General features: G+C 38.6%; 1 protein-coding gene across 4 annotated transcripts in view; it reads right to left on the bottom strand.

Annotated features, from left to right (window-relative positions):
- The window catches only part of vps50 (VPS50 EARP/GARPII complex subunit), a 175,181-nt gene that overhangs the window by 79,296 nt on the left and 77,846 nt on the right, over positions 1-18,039 (bottom strand). For 3 of the 4 annotated variants that reach the window (XM_041248891.1, XM_041248892.1, XM_041248894.1), the window contains exons 14-16: positions 4,790-4,881; positions 3,048-3,142; positions 2,586-2,684 (exon numbers count right to left, since the gene is read on the bottom strand). In XM_041248891.1, the coding sequence (XP_041104825.1) occupies positions 2,586-2,684; positions 3,048-3,142; positions 4,790-4,881 (286 nt within the window). The remainder of the gene's footprint in view (positions 1-2,585; positions 2,685-3,047; positions 3,143-4,789; positions 4,882-18,039) is intronic. The other variant, XM_041248893.1, reaches the window with a different exon arrangement.

Here is an 18,039-nt window from a genome sequence, read left to right as displayed (position 1 = left end):
GGATAATGAATGGATTATTTTAGCATTATCTGAGGAACAGGTATCAGAAGTGGCGTGGCCTACATAATGGACAGATTGGTCACCAACAAATCAGTCACTAGTTAGACATGAAATTAAAAGCTTTCAGATGGAATAACTACATTTTACAGCTTCTGCAGGAAGCATAAAAATAATATATGTTCTTCATATTTTAAGCTGTATTTAAGATTCTCCACATTTAAAACATTAGCATTTTGCTAAGGAAATGAATGAGATACATGTATATTTGCAGAATTTGTAATGCGTGTTCCAGCCGTATTGGTAGTACACTTTTTGTCTGTCCTTAATTCCAAAATATGATCCCTCACCCGAGTTGTGTCTGAATGTGTTGTCCAGCCATCTAGTATTAATCAGTGCTTTGTTGCGAGTGTTGTCTACCAGGGCACTAATGTTCTACTGGCTGAATAACTGTTGATTGGCTGCCCTGGCAGCAGAGTTCAGAATGCTGTGGCCCAGTTTTTTGGCAAAGATTAGATAAGCAGTAAGTAAAAATAACTTTTAAATCAGCCCTCCAAGACCTAACCATTTTACAGCATTCTGTTTAACCTGCGTTCCTGTCTTTTGCTTTTGAAGGAGACTTTTTGACCATATGAAAATCATTTTAAAGTTGTCATAAATGTGTTTCTGTCTACATGTTCAGACAGCTTGTTTAAAAGAGATGTCAGAAAGAACAAATAAATCAGCAGTTCCTAAATCAAACTTTATTATCTTCTGTTCCTTCACTGCTCAAAAACAATGCATGGGTGAAGGGTTAGAAAGGGATCCTCTTCACACTAAGATACTTTGTCCATAGGTGCTGTATTAAGGACGATTTCTCTGACGTGCAGCACTCATGAAACATCATCTAAAGGCCACCTATCAGTATCTAAAGTACCTATCTACAGGCTGAAATGTGCGAATGCGATAAGCTAATGTGTGAGGGTTAACGTAAATGTAGTTTTTGACTTGCAATCCATTTTTAGAATAGACTGTTAAAGCAACTTGCATGACAGTTATTTGTCAAAGGAATTGTATGCTGTATTTTATATGAATCATATAAATGTCTGAAATGACAATAAAAGCAAACAGTCTGGTGAAATTGTATTTTGAATTGTTGTTTCCTTCCATAATTGCATGAGCTGTGATTTGTTAGTTTCTATATTTTACATAACTGTATTGCTCTTTCTGACAAAAAATTGCAGTTTCAAAATTAGCTTTTTGGAAAGGTCACATAATCTTGGTTCATCAAGACAACTACAGTACACAAATACAGAAGTACAGTAAATAGACTGGCACCCTTCAATAAATAGTTAACCATCACATGCAACTGTTCAAAATTGGGCAAAAATGCTTAACTAAACAAAGTATACATTGATTGGCAATTTGGATATTAAGATATATGTCTATACATCATATTGATATGCCATAATCTTTGTGGGCTGTTAGTGTAACAGCCTTCCTGACTGTATCGTGACAATAGGTCCAGAACCACAGCAATGTATACTGACTCTTCACACAGATCAAATTGTGCGCTGTTGGCTTGTGCAGAGATTTACAAATCTTAGTCCTGCAGTGTGCAGCCTATCTTATTCCTTACATGGAAAGACTTTTTCAACACACCTTGTGCAATAGTAAACGCATGCAACTATGAGATTTTTGGTTTGCGATCGTGGAGGACATAGCCAAGCATCATCTTGCCATGAAGTGCCCCTTGGGCGTCATCAACTAACCGATAATGATTCTCTTGTGCAACATTAAAAGAGGAACACAGTATTATAACTATTGTAAGTAAACCTGGCACATTGAAACAAACAGGTATACACAGGAATCTATTATATGGTGTAAACTTCATCATAGGTATGTTCACTCCATTTGTTTATTGTTAGAGATTGCCTAAGTACATTTTGAACAATAAAAAATATCACTGGGACAAGACAATGATGAGAATATCCAGCAGGTTTACATTTTGTAGAATCAGGATAAATGTCAACAGCAGAAAGTAGAGATCCCACAAAAGCACACTAAAATGTTGAGCATGCACGGCTTTAGGCATGTCCTTTTTGTAGAAGTAACCCAATCCAAAAACAATTACCGGTATAAGGACTAACTCCCTCGTTAATCCATGACAATCACATTTGTTTTGGCAGGTGTGTATTCTTTCAGCCCATAAACTATATAGCAAATTAGTCACATGCTAAATATACAGTCCAGTCACAGTATCGGTATAATGCCATTTACAGCCAGGATATAATTTAGCCACATAATCTGAAACAGTTTAAGTAAAGGAATGCTCTTAAAATTGCTTCTAAAATGCACAACTGACTAATCAGTATTCCTCATGCATATAGTTCTTGCAGTGCATATCTTTAATATTAAAACAAAATATTTTAAAAGCTCAACTAAAATCCCTATGCAATGCAAGTCCCATTGTTCTGTAGCTTATTAAAAGAAACAATGTGGGTATATTGTCTCATTTGTAATTTTAATCTAGAAAATGAACTGAATAAATCATTCAATGTCCTCTGAGATATGAACAGACACACAATGCTGGAGGCTAGGGGTCTCACCTGTGATAGTTTTTGAAATAATTCACACTTTGCTTTTTAATAGACTCTTGCAAAACCTCTGACTTGCTGCCACAAAACTCCTCCCCGACTAGCATCAGCCTGTTGTATGAAAACAAAATAACTTTAGAACAGTTCAAGTTTCTAATTAATCCCCACAGAGTTTTGTCACACCACATGTGTTCCTAATGTACTCATATTTGAACTTGAATTCAGTTTCCTTAATCAGAAAACCCTTCATGGAAACAATCCAGCAAATTTTGACCTAAAAAAAAATGGTTGCAAAAGAGCTATTGGTAACAGTTGAGTTTTGAGTGACCGTTAATTAATGGACACACAATAGTGATTAATACTCCTTTGTGTGGTAGGAATAACCTGAATCATTGATGCCTTTCCAAAGGCATTTAGGAAAAGATACCTGTAAAGCTTAGCAGCAATTAATGTTAATAAGCAACAAGATAATACCTGTTGATAACATCCAGTACAAATATGAAGTCATCATATTTAAAGTTGGACATATCTGTTCCAAGCAAATAGGCTTTGGCTTTTAATTGAACATCCTGTGAACATGAAAAAAACAGCATTACTGTAGCAATAAAAGCACACAACTTTTAACTATGATGCAGTATAGATCTTGCTTATACTTCTGCTTTCTTTGCAGCAATGTGAACAAGTGCACATGAAACATGCATGCTTGCTTGAGGAGACAATGGCAGCGTTTACATGCACAGTTCATGACACTTTTGCTCACAACCTGTTTGCCGTACTTTTCAAGAAATGTGTTGATTTAGGGGAGGGGATATTTAAATGCCTGTGTCTGCTTACTAAGTAGGAAAAGAACAACTCTGAATATCATGAGGAGAGCTTCATGCATTGCCATGAAGATAAAAACATTTAACAAGAGAAATGAATTAATGTGTTGTTGCGCACATTCTGAATTACCCCACGCATTAGCTACTTGTTTGCCTGGTTACCTTTCCAACACACACACACACACAATTATATAAAACAAAGTTTTACTATTTAGAAATTATATTTGTGTGTGTGTGTGTGTGTTTGTGGAATATCTAAGTTACATTTCATTAACACTAGAACCTCCTTTTACAATAAATGTTTTTATTTTGAATATAACCTACAATACAAACTACTTTTGTTTTTACAGTTTTGTATGTGCATATACCTTTTACACACTTCTTTCTTTTGAAATGTTTATTTTATTATAGTTTTTCATTTTTTGAATGGTAGTGCTTTATATGTGGTAAGTTAGAAAATAAAACCTTTTATGTGTAATTGTTCATTTAAATAAGGGGTTTTGGCTGTGCTGATTTTTGATATGATGTGCTTGAATAAAACTTTTGAGTTGTATCCGATAGTTTAAAACTGATGGTGTTTAAAATGTACTGGCATTTGTAGGTATGAGTATAACCACGGTGGTTCTAGTGTTGAAGTAGTCCATAAATGATGTGTGTGTATGTGTGTGTGTGTGTTGGGGCTGGTGTGTGTGGGGGGGGGGGGGGGGGGGGGGGGGTGGTTTGTACAGCCTTTCTGTTGAAGATTACATGATATTAAGTCAGAAAAACGGGATCTTGACTGCTAAAACCTTGTGAGCTGGAAGCACGATTCCTGCTCCGGTTTACATGGGTTTTTACAGCTAGTTATATCGTGAGAAAGCGATTGACCCTGCCCTTAAGGTCGCGCGGCCAAAAGGACGTCCTTTTGCTGTTTCGTGAGATATTCGTGTGACAACATCACACAGTCATGACTATAGAGTCGATTTTCATATGCATGTAAACCAAGCCACTGATAGTGATTTCGTTTTTTCTCCTTTTACACAAATTGTATAAAAATGTGGATTCAAATCTAAAAGTTTCTCATGAATTCTCCTTATTATCTTCACCAACTTCTTTAGCTGAAATAAGTAAAGAGAAAATAATAAATACATAAATACAAACATACATAAATAATAAAAAACAGCTTTGTTTTGTTTTATAGCAGCTAAATAGCAGCCATATTCTTTCAAACTTCTTTAAACTTAAGTTATCACTAAACGGTGTCATGCCAAGATGGCACAATCATAAGTAAGCTGTAAGAGCAAAATGTGTATTAAAAATTGTACTCTTTAAATAGCTCTTAGAACATTGGTCAGCTTCAATTTTTTAACCCAAACCCTGATATATTATTACTTAAACTCATAGAGCTAGCCTGACCTGCCAGATGCGGGTTAGACCGTGCTCCAGTTTCTTTCTCACATAGCTGCGATCAAAGTTGGACTCCTCTGTGCCACCCATGCTGTTGCCATCTAAAAAGAAACAAAAAACACGTGAAAAACAAGCCCTTCCACAAAGTTAATCTCTGCTTTAATTTGCCATAAGTTAATTATGTTGTTGTTGTTGTCAAAAAGCTAATTTCCTGGGACTGTTTATCACTACAGTTATTTTTGCATCGTTGTGTTAATATTATCTAAATATGAAGGCACAAACATCATTGGGAAAAAAAAAAAAAAACATGAGTAATTATCATTCGGGTAGCCATAAAGGAGACGGATTGCCTGCTCTGTCAAGCCTGGCAGAACTTTGGGCTATGTAAGCAAGTGCTAAATCCTGTTTGGAAAAATCATGACATTGGACATTCAATCTAATGTGTCACATAATTAAGTGACCCTGTAACAAGAAGTTATAAAATGAGGTTGAAGACCTAGTATTGGACAGATTCCAGTACTGTATCTACACCTTTCTACAAGGGAGGATTCACAATGTCACCAAAAGCTTTAGGCTACCGCACTGCGGTGTACAATGATAGTGATATATACTTTTGCAAGCCACAGTTTAATGGTGCTTTGAAAAATAATGCACAAAAGATACCAAGAATGACAGATATGTGGCAAAAACTAAGGTGTTATTATCGTGACTTACATCAATTCACATTTTTTTCAATGAAAGACTTGAGGACATCTATTCTCAGGGATTCCCAACAATTTCTCAACACTGGCTGTACACGCATTCCAGAAGCAAGATGGAACTTGATTTAGCATTAAATCTAGCTATTGGATACTTCATTACTATCAGCAATCATACATCTTAAAGAGTAAGGATCGTCAAACATAATTTTAATTTCTTTGAGCTTGTTCTGGGTTCAAGCGCAAAGCTAGGTAAAGGCAGAGTGAGAAGAAGGTCAATACTGAAGAAACACAACTAAGAATCACAATGATTGTGAACATCACAGGAGAGTAAGAGCAATGTAAAAAAAAAATCAAATGACATTAGAAGTAACTCACTATAAAATAAAATGAAAAAAACATGAGCTTCTATTTGATTTTGTACAGATTGTCCATTTACTAACTGACAGTAGCAGCAGTTAAACACCTAATAATGAACATTTACATTATATTTATTTTTAATAATAAAACTAGCTCCCTGTACAGCAGAGAATACTGGGTAGGATAATCCAAGATTAGTGCTAATCAAGACGTACAAAACCAACCAATAGCGGTTATAAGAACAACATCAACACATTACTGAATGTTCAACAGTCAAAACTGTCTCGAAGAGATAAGATCTATTGCATTATAACTGACGTTTGATCCCTACTTTACAAGGAAGAAATTAACTTTTCACTTTTAACCTTAACTATAGTGTAACATAATATATTTTCGACTAATTTGTATAAATCTCAAAAAGCAAATCAAGTTCAAACTTGTTGGGAAATTTAAAAGACCAATAAATCCATCGTTTAAAGAGGCTTCTTAATTTAACAGTCAGCTTGAAATTCAATACATTTTGTTTTCAATGATAACTAATAACAAACTGTAAAAATAAAGCTTTTGCATTATTTTATTTAACTGTATAATAACTAAATCCGGGAAAAAGGTAGGATGGACTTCACTTAAATAAAAAGGGAACCAATCTACTCAGAAAAAGGATACTCGAGAAGGTTCAGAAGCATTTCAAACTAGAAAGGAAGGGGAGGAGAAATCAACAAAAAAACTGAAGGGAGACTACATCAAAACAAGGGCAACAACTTAGGTAAGCTAGCCATTAAATGTACTTATCTAAATGCTAGAAGTCTCAAAAACAAAATGTTAGAACTTGAAGCTACTGCACTAACGAGGGATCGGTGTTACAGAAACGTGGTTATCCGAAAGTTGATGGAGACGAAAATAATATTAGTGGGTATACACTGTATAAGAAAGCGACAGCATTCGTCGTGTCGTGGAAGCGACAGCGAGTGGGAGAAGTACAGGAGTGAAAAAGTACAGAGCAGTTTCGAAGCAGAAAGGAGAAATTGCATCTTGAATTGCTTTAATCAGAAAACAGAGGACATTGGGGAAACACAGCAGCAGCTCAAAGTAAAACAGCTGCGTGTGTTTTTCTGATAACAAACAAGCTGAAACTCGGAGCAGCTGATTCAAATTCAGCGCCGTTTTGAGACACGGGCGAGGGGAGGAGCCAACAGCACAGCAGAACAACGCAGTTAAACGAGGCAGTCTTCCCAGCGACAGCGAGTGGAAGCGACAGCGAGTGGGAGAAGTACAGGAGTGGAAAAGTACAGAGCAGTTTCGAAGCAGTTGGAAAGCAGGTTGACGGCTGCAGAAGAAACTAAACTTCAAAAAAAAAAAACCTCAACATGGTCTGTGACACCTGCTTGATGTGGGAAATCCGAGAAAACCCAGCGGAGCTAAACCAAGTGTGCGTAAAGTGCTGCACGATCCAGGATTTGCATAAACTAGTAAGTGTGCTAGAAATGGAGCTGGAAGAAGTGAGACAGCAACAGGATCTTGAGGAACTGGCACACCCACAATTCATGGAAGTCTGCATCACCCCTAACAGACTGAAAGCCACCAGGGAGATAGAAGGTCAGAACAGCTGGGTTCAGGTAGGCAGAAGCAGGGAAAAAAAGAAACTTCGTCAAACACAACCACCAGAAATCAAAACAACCAACAGATTTGAGTCACTTCAGAATTTTGATGAGCAGAACCAACAACAAGAGAATGAAAGGAACAACATCCAGGACCCTATTGACAGTGGTGACCAGACAGCAAAAAGAAGGGAGGTCATGATTGTTGGGGACTCCATATTGAGAAACACAGCAAGTTCAATTCGCAGTTTGGACCCCCTTACTACAACAGTGTGCTGCCTTCCGGGAGCCTCGGTCAAGCACATCACTGAGAACGTGGACAGGCTCCTAGAACGAACAGGAGATGACCCGGTAGTAGTCGTCCACATCGGTACAAACAACATTGGAAGAGACAGACCAAAATCCCTGCAAAACAAATTCAGAGAGCTAGGAAGGAAATTAAAAGAGAAAACCAAAACTGTGGTATTTTCTGGTATACTACCGGCACCTTGCAAAGGACCATATGGACAGCTGGAAATAATTAATCAAAACGAATGGCTGAAGACGTGGTGCACACGGGAAGGCTTCACCTATCTTGATCATTGGACCACATTCTACAACGAGGACTATCTGTATAGACGGGATGGACTGCATTTAAATAACAAGGGAACTAGTCTACTTGGAGAAAAGATCCTCGAGCAGGTTCAGAAGCATTTAAACTAGAAAGGAAGGGGGGAGAAATCAACAAAAAAACAGAAGGGAGACCGCATCAAAACAAGAACAACAACTCAGGTAAGACAACCATTAAATGTATTTATCTAAATGCTAGAAGTATCAGAAACAAAATTCTAGAACTTGAAGCTACTGCACTAACAGGTAACTATGATGTGATAGGTGTTACAGAAACTTGGTTATCTGAGAGTGATGGGGACGAATATAATATTTGTGGGTATACACTGTATAGGAAAGACAGGCAGGACAGAAGAGGAGGAGGGGTAGCGCTATACATAAGAAACAGTCTTGAAGCCCAGGTGTTAAACCTGGACAAAGAAAATAAAACCGAATCAATATGGGTCAGAATAACAGACAAAAATTCAAAAGGCATAATAATAGGAGCATGCTATAGACCGCCAGATTCAGACGGTGAGCACAATAATCTGTTATACAATGACATTAGAAATGTGTGTAGCAAAGGAGAAGCCATACTAATGGGGGATTTCAACTTCCCCCAAATAAAATGGGAAAACCCGGTGGGTAGCGCGAAGGATGAAATAGAAATGGTGGAAATGACAAATGACTGCTTCCTAACACAATTTGTCAAGGCACCCACTAGAGGGGAGGCATGCCTTGATTTAGTCTTTTCAAATAACGAAGATAGAATAACTAAAACAGAGGTCAGAGAACCACTGGCAAACTCAGACCACAACATGGTCTCATTTGAAGTGTTTTTTAAATCCCCAAAAGTAATGACTAAAGCTAAGGTTTACAATTTTAGAAAAGCAAACTATGAAGGTATGAAACAGAGACTAACAGAAGTAGATTGGAGTAAAATAGAGAAAACACCCACAGAAGAAGGATGGTTGTTCTTCAAAAATGTAGTACTAGAGGCGCAAAACAATTATATCCCTAAAGTAGACAAATCTAAATGTAAAACTAAATTGCCAAAATGGTTTAATAGATCAATTAAAAAAAATATTCAGCGAAAAAAGGCACTTTACAGAGCATTAAAAAAGGACCAAAAAGAAAGTACGCAGAAAGAGTACACAGAACTGCAAACGCAAGTCAAAAAGGAAGTTAGAAAGGCCAAGAGAGAAATAGAAATAAACATTGCTAAGGGAGCTAAAACCAATTCCAAAATGTTTTTCCAATATTACAACAGCAAGAGAACATTCAAAGAGGAGATTAAATGTTTAAGAGATACAAATGGCAAAATCGTAGATGAAGAAAAAAAAATAGCAAATATATTAAATGATTACTTTTCACAAGTTTTTACAAAGGAAGATACTGACAACATGCCCCACATGTCATCCAGTTCCTATCCAGTTTTAAATAACTTTAGCATAACTGAGGCAGAAGTGTTAAAGGGACTAGGAGCTCTTAAAATAAACAAATCCCCTGGGCCGGATGAGATCCTCCCAGTAGTACTCAAAGAAATGAAAGAAGTAATTTACAAACCGCTAACCAAGATCATGCAGCAGTCTCTTGACACAGGGGTGGTACCGACAGACTGGAAAATTGCAAACGTAATACCGATCCACAAAAAGGGAAACAAAACTGAAATGGGTAACTACAGACCAGTAAGCCTGACTTCTATTATATGCAAACTTATGGAAACTATAATAAGATCCAAAATGGAAAATTACCTATATGGTAACAGGGTACTGGGAGACAGTCAACATGGTTTTAGGAAAGGGAGATCGTGCCTAACTAACTTGCTTGATTTTTTTGAGGATGCAACATCGATAATGGATAATTGCAAAGCATATGACATGGTTTATTTAGATTTCCAGAAAGCTTTTGACAAAGTCCCGCACAAAAGATTAATTCTCAAACTGAACGCAGTTGGGATTCAAGGAAACACATGTACATGGATTAGGGAATGGTTAATTAATAGTGGGAGATATTGAAATTGGAGAAGGAATCTATGAAAAAGACCTAGGAGTTTTTGTTGACTCAGAAATGTCTTCATCTAGACAATGTGGGGAAGCTATAAAAAAGGCTAACAAGATGCTCGGATACATTGTGAAAAGTGTTGAATTTAAATCAAGGGAAGTAATGTTAAAACTGTACAATGCACTAGTAAGACCTCATCTTGAATATTGTGTTCAGTTCTGGTCACCTCGCTATAAAAAAAATATTGCTGCTCTAGAAAGAGTGCAAAGAAGAGCGACCAGAATTATTCCGGGCTTAAAAGGCATGTCATATGCAGACAGGCTAAAAGAATTGAATCTGTTCAGTCTTGAACAAAGAAGACTACGTGGCGACCTAATTCAAGCATTCAAAATTCTAAAAGGTATTGACAGTGTCGACCCAAGGGACTTTTTCAGCCTGAAAAAAGAAACAAGGACCAGGGGTCACAAATGGAGTTTAGAAAAAGGGGCATTCAGAACAGAAAATAGGAGACACTTTTTTACACAGAGAATTGTGAGGGTCTGGAATCAACTCCCCAGTAATGTTGTTGAAGCTGACACCCTGGGATCCTTCAAGAAGCTGCTTGATGAGATTTTGGGATCAATAAGCTACTAACAACCAAACGAGCAAGATGGGCCGAATGGCCTCCTCTCGTTTGTAAACTTTCTTATGTTCTTATGTTCTTAAAGACAGGCAGGACAAAAGAGGCAGAGGGGTAGCACTATACATCACAAATAGTCTTGATGCCCAGGTGTTAAATCTGGAAGAAAACCAACGTAGAATCAACATGAGTCACAATAATGGACAACAATTCAAAGGGCATAACAACAGGGGCATGCTCTAGACCACCAAATTCAGACAACAAGCTAAATAATCTGTTACACAATGACAACAGAAATGCATGTAGCAAAGGAGAAGCCATACTAATGGGGGATTTCAACTTTCCCCATATAAAATGTGAAAACCAGGTGGGGAGTAATGTTAAAACTTTACAATGCATTAGTAAGACCTCATCTAGAACATTGTGTTCAGTTCTGGTCACCTCGCTACAAAAAGGATATTGCTGCTCTAGAAAGAGTACAAAGAAAAGCGACCTGAATTATCCTGGGTTTAAAAGACAGGATAAAATAATCAAATGTTTTCAGTCTTGAACAAAGAAGACTATGTGGCGATCTGATTCATGCATTCAAAATTTTAATGTTGTTGAAGCTGACACCACTGATCCTTCAAGAAGCTGCTTGATGAGATTCTGGGATCAATAAGCTACTAACAACCAAACATTCTTATGTAAAAATCAAAATATACTCACTTTGAATGTACATAAGCTTTGGACCAATAAACTTTCTTATTCAGTAACAATGAGTCAGTTTTGGTACCTATACCTGTTTCATTCTTAAAGCAGTACAGCAATTCAGTGTTTTAATCAATGTCAGAAGCAACTGTGCAGGAATTGTGTCTCAATCATAGGCGTCTAAGTTTGTTAAAAAGTGGGCGGCAAACTAAAGGACTAACTGCCGAGCACAGAGCGGAAAATGCATTGATTGATTTATTATTTTTTTTATTATTTTTTTTTCTCACAATTAAGATGCTCTAGAAACCAAGCAAACAGTTTTAATAATTGCAAACCTACAAAGCTGGGCAGGTGTTTCAGCATAAAACATAACATTTTATATTTTTAAATGAATAAAATCGAAGTAATACACAATAAAAACAAACTAAACTAACAACTACCTAGCCTACATTATGTAATAAGTATTTATTTTGTAGTCTCCAAACTGCCCAGCATCTTCTGTTAATACATGCTGCTGCTAATGCCAGCTATAGTAAATAGCTACAGTTTTATTGTGGTTTCTTTTTTTTTCTTTTATCAATGTCGGACTTCTGGTGTCTTCTGAATTACTCTCCATTTTTTATTACATTTTAAACAATTTAAAGGCAAAACTATAATAAAATAATAGTGTATACACTGAGCAAAAAAAGTAGTGGGGCAAAATACATACCGGTAGTTTACCCCTGTGCCCTATGGGTTAGGCGCCAGATGGTCTAAATCAAGTTACAGTTCAAGTTTGTGAACTCTAAAAGGTCACAAAAATCAAGTGCGTGCAAAAACATTTTTACAGTTTTCCACTATAAAAAAATATATAACCTTGCTCCCTCCACCTTGTTACTTAGCAACAGTAAAAACACAATCCGAAGAAGCAGCCAAGGAAATAGACAGAGAAAACCAATTGGTAGTCTTTAACAACATATAGTGTAGTTCAAATAATATTGAACATTTTCTCAGCAATTTTTTCATAACTTTTCCAAGACTTTTTAAATGGATTCTTTTTTCAGGGTATTCTCGTTCTATGAAAATATGCTTGTCATCACTTCTTCCTGGGCCTGTTTATGCAGTTGGTTTTAATCTTGAACCTTAGAAGAAAAAACACAGCATTTTACACATCTACAGTAAGCATACAGGAATATATAAAAACATTTAAACGTCTCTCTAAAATACCCCCCCCCCCCCCCCCCCCTCCTTAAATTCTTAAGTACAGGGTTAAATTTAGTCATACAATGTAATGAATCTTTTCCTTCTTTTTATTTAAAATAGCACTTACCTAATTTAAACTAAATCATAACTATTATAATTGATGAATCACTAAAGTTTAAAATTGTTTTGCTTCATCTGCTATTATCTCTAATGACCACAGAACATTTTTATGTTGCTTTTCCCTAACATAAGTGTAAATCTACAGCAAGTTTGTTCTCCTTCTTATGATTAACATTTAACTCTTATAACCTAATCAGAATGGTACTATTGTGCAGTGACTTAATATTGAGGATTATTTTTGTTTATAAGTAGACTAACTTGATGGCTGTAAGTCAATGGCATTTTGCCTTGGGTTTAAAGGTTTAGAAGCCAACTGAATAACTTCAGTCTGGGACAGTGGTTGATCCACAACTATTAAACACTCAACAGTTTTGAATTCAGAAATACTAAAAGAAATGACAAACATTTCTCGTTAGGTTATTTCACGGATAACTTTCAAGTTTGACTTTCTAACACATGCTGTGTGTCTATGCTTGTTGTCTGAACTCCGCGCTGCTGGGCGAATCAACGTATTACCAGGTAAGTGGATTGTAGTTAATTTGATAGTTAAAATAGTTGTTGCTGGGGTAACTATCTCTGCATTTAATAACTGTAATTATGTTTTGTTAACTGTGCTGGGCTGTGTTGAATTAGAGGCTGATTAGAACACTGTGTAAAGTAAACAGCTCTAGGCCTACAGGGTAGTATAAACTGGCAAAAAGTGTCTTAGAATGGCAGCCGTTCTAAGCACCAGACAGTCAGAGGGCCAGACCTCCAAGGGCAGTCTGAGCTGAGGCAGTCTAAGGGCCACATGTCCAAGGTAGTGCTCTGCGATACCTCATATAGGGAGTATCAATACTATACTATGCACTCATATACATTACATGTTAAATGGCTGCCAAATTCCATTGTAAGTGCAAAGTACATAACAGGCTAATACGCAGTTAATATTCTGATGAAAACAAGTTCATTGCAGAGTTTGTGGAATTCCTCTCCCTAATTTGCACTTCAACTGACAAAATTCTACTCCTAGATGACTTCAACATTCATGTCGACTTGCCTTCTTCCCCTCCAGTGACCGACTTTGTCATGCTCCTGGACTGTCTTGGACTCTTTCAATCTGTCAATGTCCCCACTCACACCCGTGGACACTACCTGGATCTGCTCATAACCAGGGGTCTTGATATCTCCAATCGCTCAGTCTCAGATATCTCTCTCTCTGACCATTTCTTAATCACTGCCAATATTAAAATATTTCACTCTCAGCTACTACTGATACTGTTATTTCCTTACATCCCAAGAATCTGCTAAATTCTATAGTACTCTAGGGAATGTATCTCTTCTTCCCCTCTGACTGGTACTCTCCCTCCTTCGGTTGACGATGCACTGACCCTCTACAACACCACCCTTACCCATATCATTGACACAGTTGTTCCACTCACAACCAGAATAGTGAATAAACATGGCAATTGCCCATGGTATACCCTTGAACTTCAACTGCTGAAGTCTACCTGCCGCAAGTTTGAGCGCAAGTGGAGGTTGTCCAGACTAACGGTTCACAGAGAGATCTGGACTGATCACCTCAGTGGCTACAGGTGTGCGCTCGCTGCTGCCAGGGTGAAAAACTTCTTAGAAATCATATCCATGGGACAAGGTAAACCCAACACTCTCTTTACTCTGACCAAATCCTGCATCAAGCCGCTGATAAATCCATCACCTGTTCATCCTCCTCTCTCACCTGTCATGATTTCTCCTCTTTCTTTCACAACAAAATTAACTCCATCCTGCCACAAACCCAGTATAGTACTCGACCACCTTGACTCCCCTCCTTTTGCCCCTCCTGCTCTCTCCTCCTCTCCTCTCTCCATTACTGATATCTTCAGCATATCGCTGAAATCAACTACTGCCACGTGCCCCCTGGATGACAAATCTTGTCCGTCTCTCTGCCTCTGATCTTGCTCCTTCCATTATGCACACTCTCAACCTGTCCCTGGACTTAGGCTTGGTTCCGAGTGATCAGGAGAGGATTTATTAGTATGCACTATACTATAAATACAGTGAACAAGGAGTGGGGCTTGGCTGGAGATGCAGTACTGTTAATATGCAGTGCCTTTTAAACCTGTTTCACTGTGGAAAAAAAATATATACTTTTAACAGTGTGTGTAAAATAAACAGCGTGTGAAAATAAATTGGACCTGATGCACCTGACAGGCGCTGAATAAATGGACCGCTAACAGTTAATGTATTATGCCTGTAATGTAGTTGCATTGTTTTTTACTGTTTGTATTTAATGTACTATGTCCTGTATTTCAGTGTATTTAATGTATTATGCATTGTTCCTCACTATCTTGTAAAGCGCTTTGTGATGGTGGTCCACTGTGAAAGGTGATATATAAATAAATATTGATTGATAACTAGCTGCTTCTGACAAAAATATATATTCTTCTTAGTGGATACAATCTGAGACACAGACGACATAAGGATGATATTCTAGTGAGGGAGACTATACGCTAGATGGTTTCCCTACTTCTAGCTATACAAACACATGAAAAAAGGTTCCAAGGTTGGATTTAGTGGGGACAGAATGCCAGTGTGTAGAGGCGCTGGATTACACAGGTTTTACTCTACTTCTATCTGTTACAGAAAACATGTACTTTCACTTACTATAATAACATCATATCTGGTACAACACTAGGTTTAAAAAGTCCTTAGTTTTCATGCCTTATTTCAAGGAAATTTGTTTCTGTTTTACTTCCTTGGTCATTTCACCTATGCAGTGTCTTTAGGGTTAAAGTGTGTTACTGACTGCAATAGAATAGCAGTTGTATAGGGAAGCAGATTATTGGTTAAAAAAGGAAAGAAGAAGTTAAAAGCAAGAGGCCAAATTCACTATGCAGGTGAAATGACCAAGGCACTGCAACAAGACTTGCAAACAGAAGTATGTATTCTATGGTTGTCCATTGTTAATATGAAAATAAATGTTTGCAAAGTTTGTTTTTTTTCAAAACTTAATATTTAAGATCTGTAAAGCAAATTCAAGGAAAGGCAGGTAGGATTTATGGAATCATTTTACTAGCTATAACTTTATTAATAATCAAATAACAACATGTATGATAAAGAAGCTTGTGATGAGTCAAAGGGGTTTCGGTCTGTGATTCAGCCTCCCGACAGTAGATGGCATCAAACCAACTCGGGACTTCCCTTACCAAGATCTCGTGACCATGGCAAAAGTCATCTTTTGAGGGGCGGCACCTTGGTGAGGGGCGGAAGTACGAGTATGTAACTTCCAGCCACTGGAGTCAAGTGAAGGAGAAGGACACGTGTCGGTTGGGGATTGGTGTTCCACTGACTACAGAGGCGGGACATTACATACTAAAGGGAACGTACTACTGTGTTCGGGGTTGGTCCGAAAGTAAAGTAGGAGGAGTAACGGGTGAAGGGAGAGACTGATTTTGTGCAGCGGGATTTTTTAAAATACTAACATTTCATTTGTCTTTTTTTTGTTTATGTATGGTCACCACGAAGACAAATTAAAGACGAGTCATCAGTTTGTTTTGGATTCCACCCCTGCACTCCTTCCCTCACACCATTTTGTTTTTCGTTTGTTATTTAATCCTTTTGTTGTGTATAGAAAATAAAAATAAATTATTTTATTTCTGTACACATAAATTACTGTCTGGACATTCCATTTAATACACTCTCGCCTCACACGTGGTGTCAGAAGTGAAAATGGATCCAGCTACAGTTTTGACAATGTTTAGGGAGCAGGAGGAGAAGCGAGAGGAGAGAGAGACACGGCACCTGGAACAGCTCGCCCAGTTCTTGGGACAGCTGGTAGAAAAACTATCAATATCAACATCAGAGAGAGCGGTTGCCCGGATGTTTGCAGCTCAGCCTAATCTTCAGAAGATGACCTCGGAAGATGATCCCGAGGCTTTCTTGATTACTTTTGAGAGAGTGGCAGAGGCTGCAGAGTGGCCTAGGGAACACTGGGCCATGAAATTGGCACCCTGCCTGACAGGGGAAGCTCAGGCAGCGTATCGAGCCCTGACGGCCACGAATGCAGGGGACTATGTTAAAGTTAAAGAAGCCATTCTCTCACGCCTCGGGATCACGGAGGAAACATACCGGCGCCGTTTTCGGGAATACCAGCTGTCCAAGGGGATGCGGCCCCGGGTTGCGGGACAATATCTTTTAGATCAGTGCACCCGGTGGCTGCGGCCAGAAGAACATACACCCCAAGAACTGGTGCAGAAAATAGTTATAGAACAGTTTGCGTCTATACTACCGCCAGGGAATCGAGAGTGGATTAAGAGGAATAGACCTACCACTCTCGAGGATGCCCTCCTCCTGGCGGAGGCCTACGAAGACGCAAACGAAGGTGCCGGGTCAGACCCCACTCCTGCCCCTAAACTAACTCGGACCAACCAACCAATGAAGCCCAGAGGGGGTAACCGGACCTTCAGACCATGGAGGTCGAGGTTAGCCCCATCCTGGGCGAGAGAGAATCCCCCTAACCTGCCGGTCGCGGACTCGCAGGACAGATTAACTCCGTTGATGCCTCCTAACCAAGTGTGCTACCAATGTAATGAGCCTGGACACATTGCCAGGAATTGTCCAGTAATAAAGGTGGACCTGGCGACAAGATCCTGGTCAGCAGTAACAGGTAGGAACACTGGGGAATGTCGGGAGGGCCCTTATCAGTTAAGAGTACAGGTCGGGGGAAAGAGTACTTACGCATTTGCGGACTCTGGGTGTGCACAAACATTGATTCGGCAAGCTCTCTTGGATGGGGTAGCCTGGGAGCCACAGGGTAAAGTGGCTATCTCCTGTATTCATGGAGAAACTCGGGTTTATCCCACCACTAAAGTTAGACTTATTGTAGGTGATTATTCAGCTTGCGTTAAAGTGGCTGTAGCGCAATGTTTACCATACCCTGTTCTCCTGGGAAGAGACTGGCCGTTTTTTGATCGTATTTTAGGTCGGGAAATGGTCTTAGTTTCTACCAGGGGACAATTAAAGCAACAGGAGAAAACAATTGGCGAGATTTTTCCGTTGCAATCCGACCTGTTTAACCCTAAAATCCGCCCAAGAAAAACAAAAAGAGAGCGTCGGGTGGAAAAATATGAGGGAACTCTGAGACGACAAGGGGAGGGGTCTGACACAAAAGTAAACCAATCGCTGAAACGGCAAGGAAAGGGAGTAGGTATTCAGTGTAACCGGGGCTGCGAGGTTACTGAGGTGGAAGGTCATGTAATAAAAGACACTCCTCTCTGTGTACCTAACCATTGGGACCGAGATATTGACTTGGGATATGAACAACAAAATGATCCCACGTTACAGTATGCTTGGAAACGGGTTAGATATATCGAGGGGAAGGATATGCAGGAAGGACAACCGGTGGTATTTCCGCATTTTTCT

The sequence above is a fragment of the Polyodon spathula genome, chromosome 4 (genome assembly GCF_017654505.1).
Source record: "Polyodon spathula isolate WHYD16114869_AA chromosome 4, ASM1765450v1, whole genome shotgun sequence".
NCBI classification, from domain to species: Eukaryota; Metazoa; Chordata; class Actinopteri; order Acipenseriformes; family Polyodontidae; genus Polyodon; species Polyodon spathula.
Note: the sequence above shows the minus strand (reverse complement) of the source record. Positions and strands in the feature narration are given on the sequence as shown.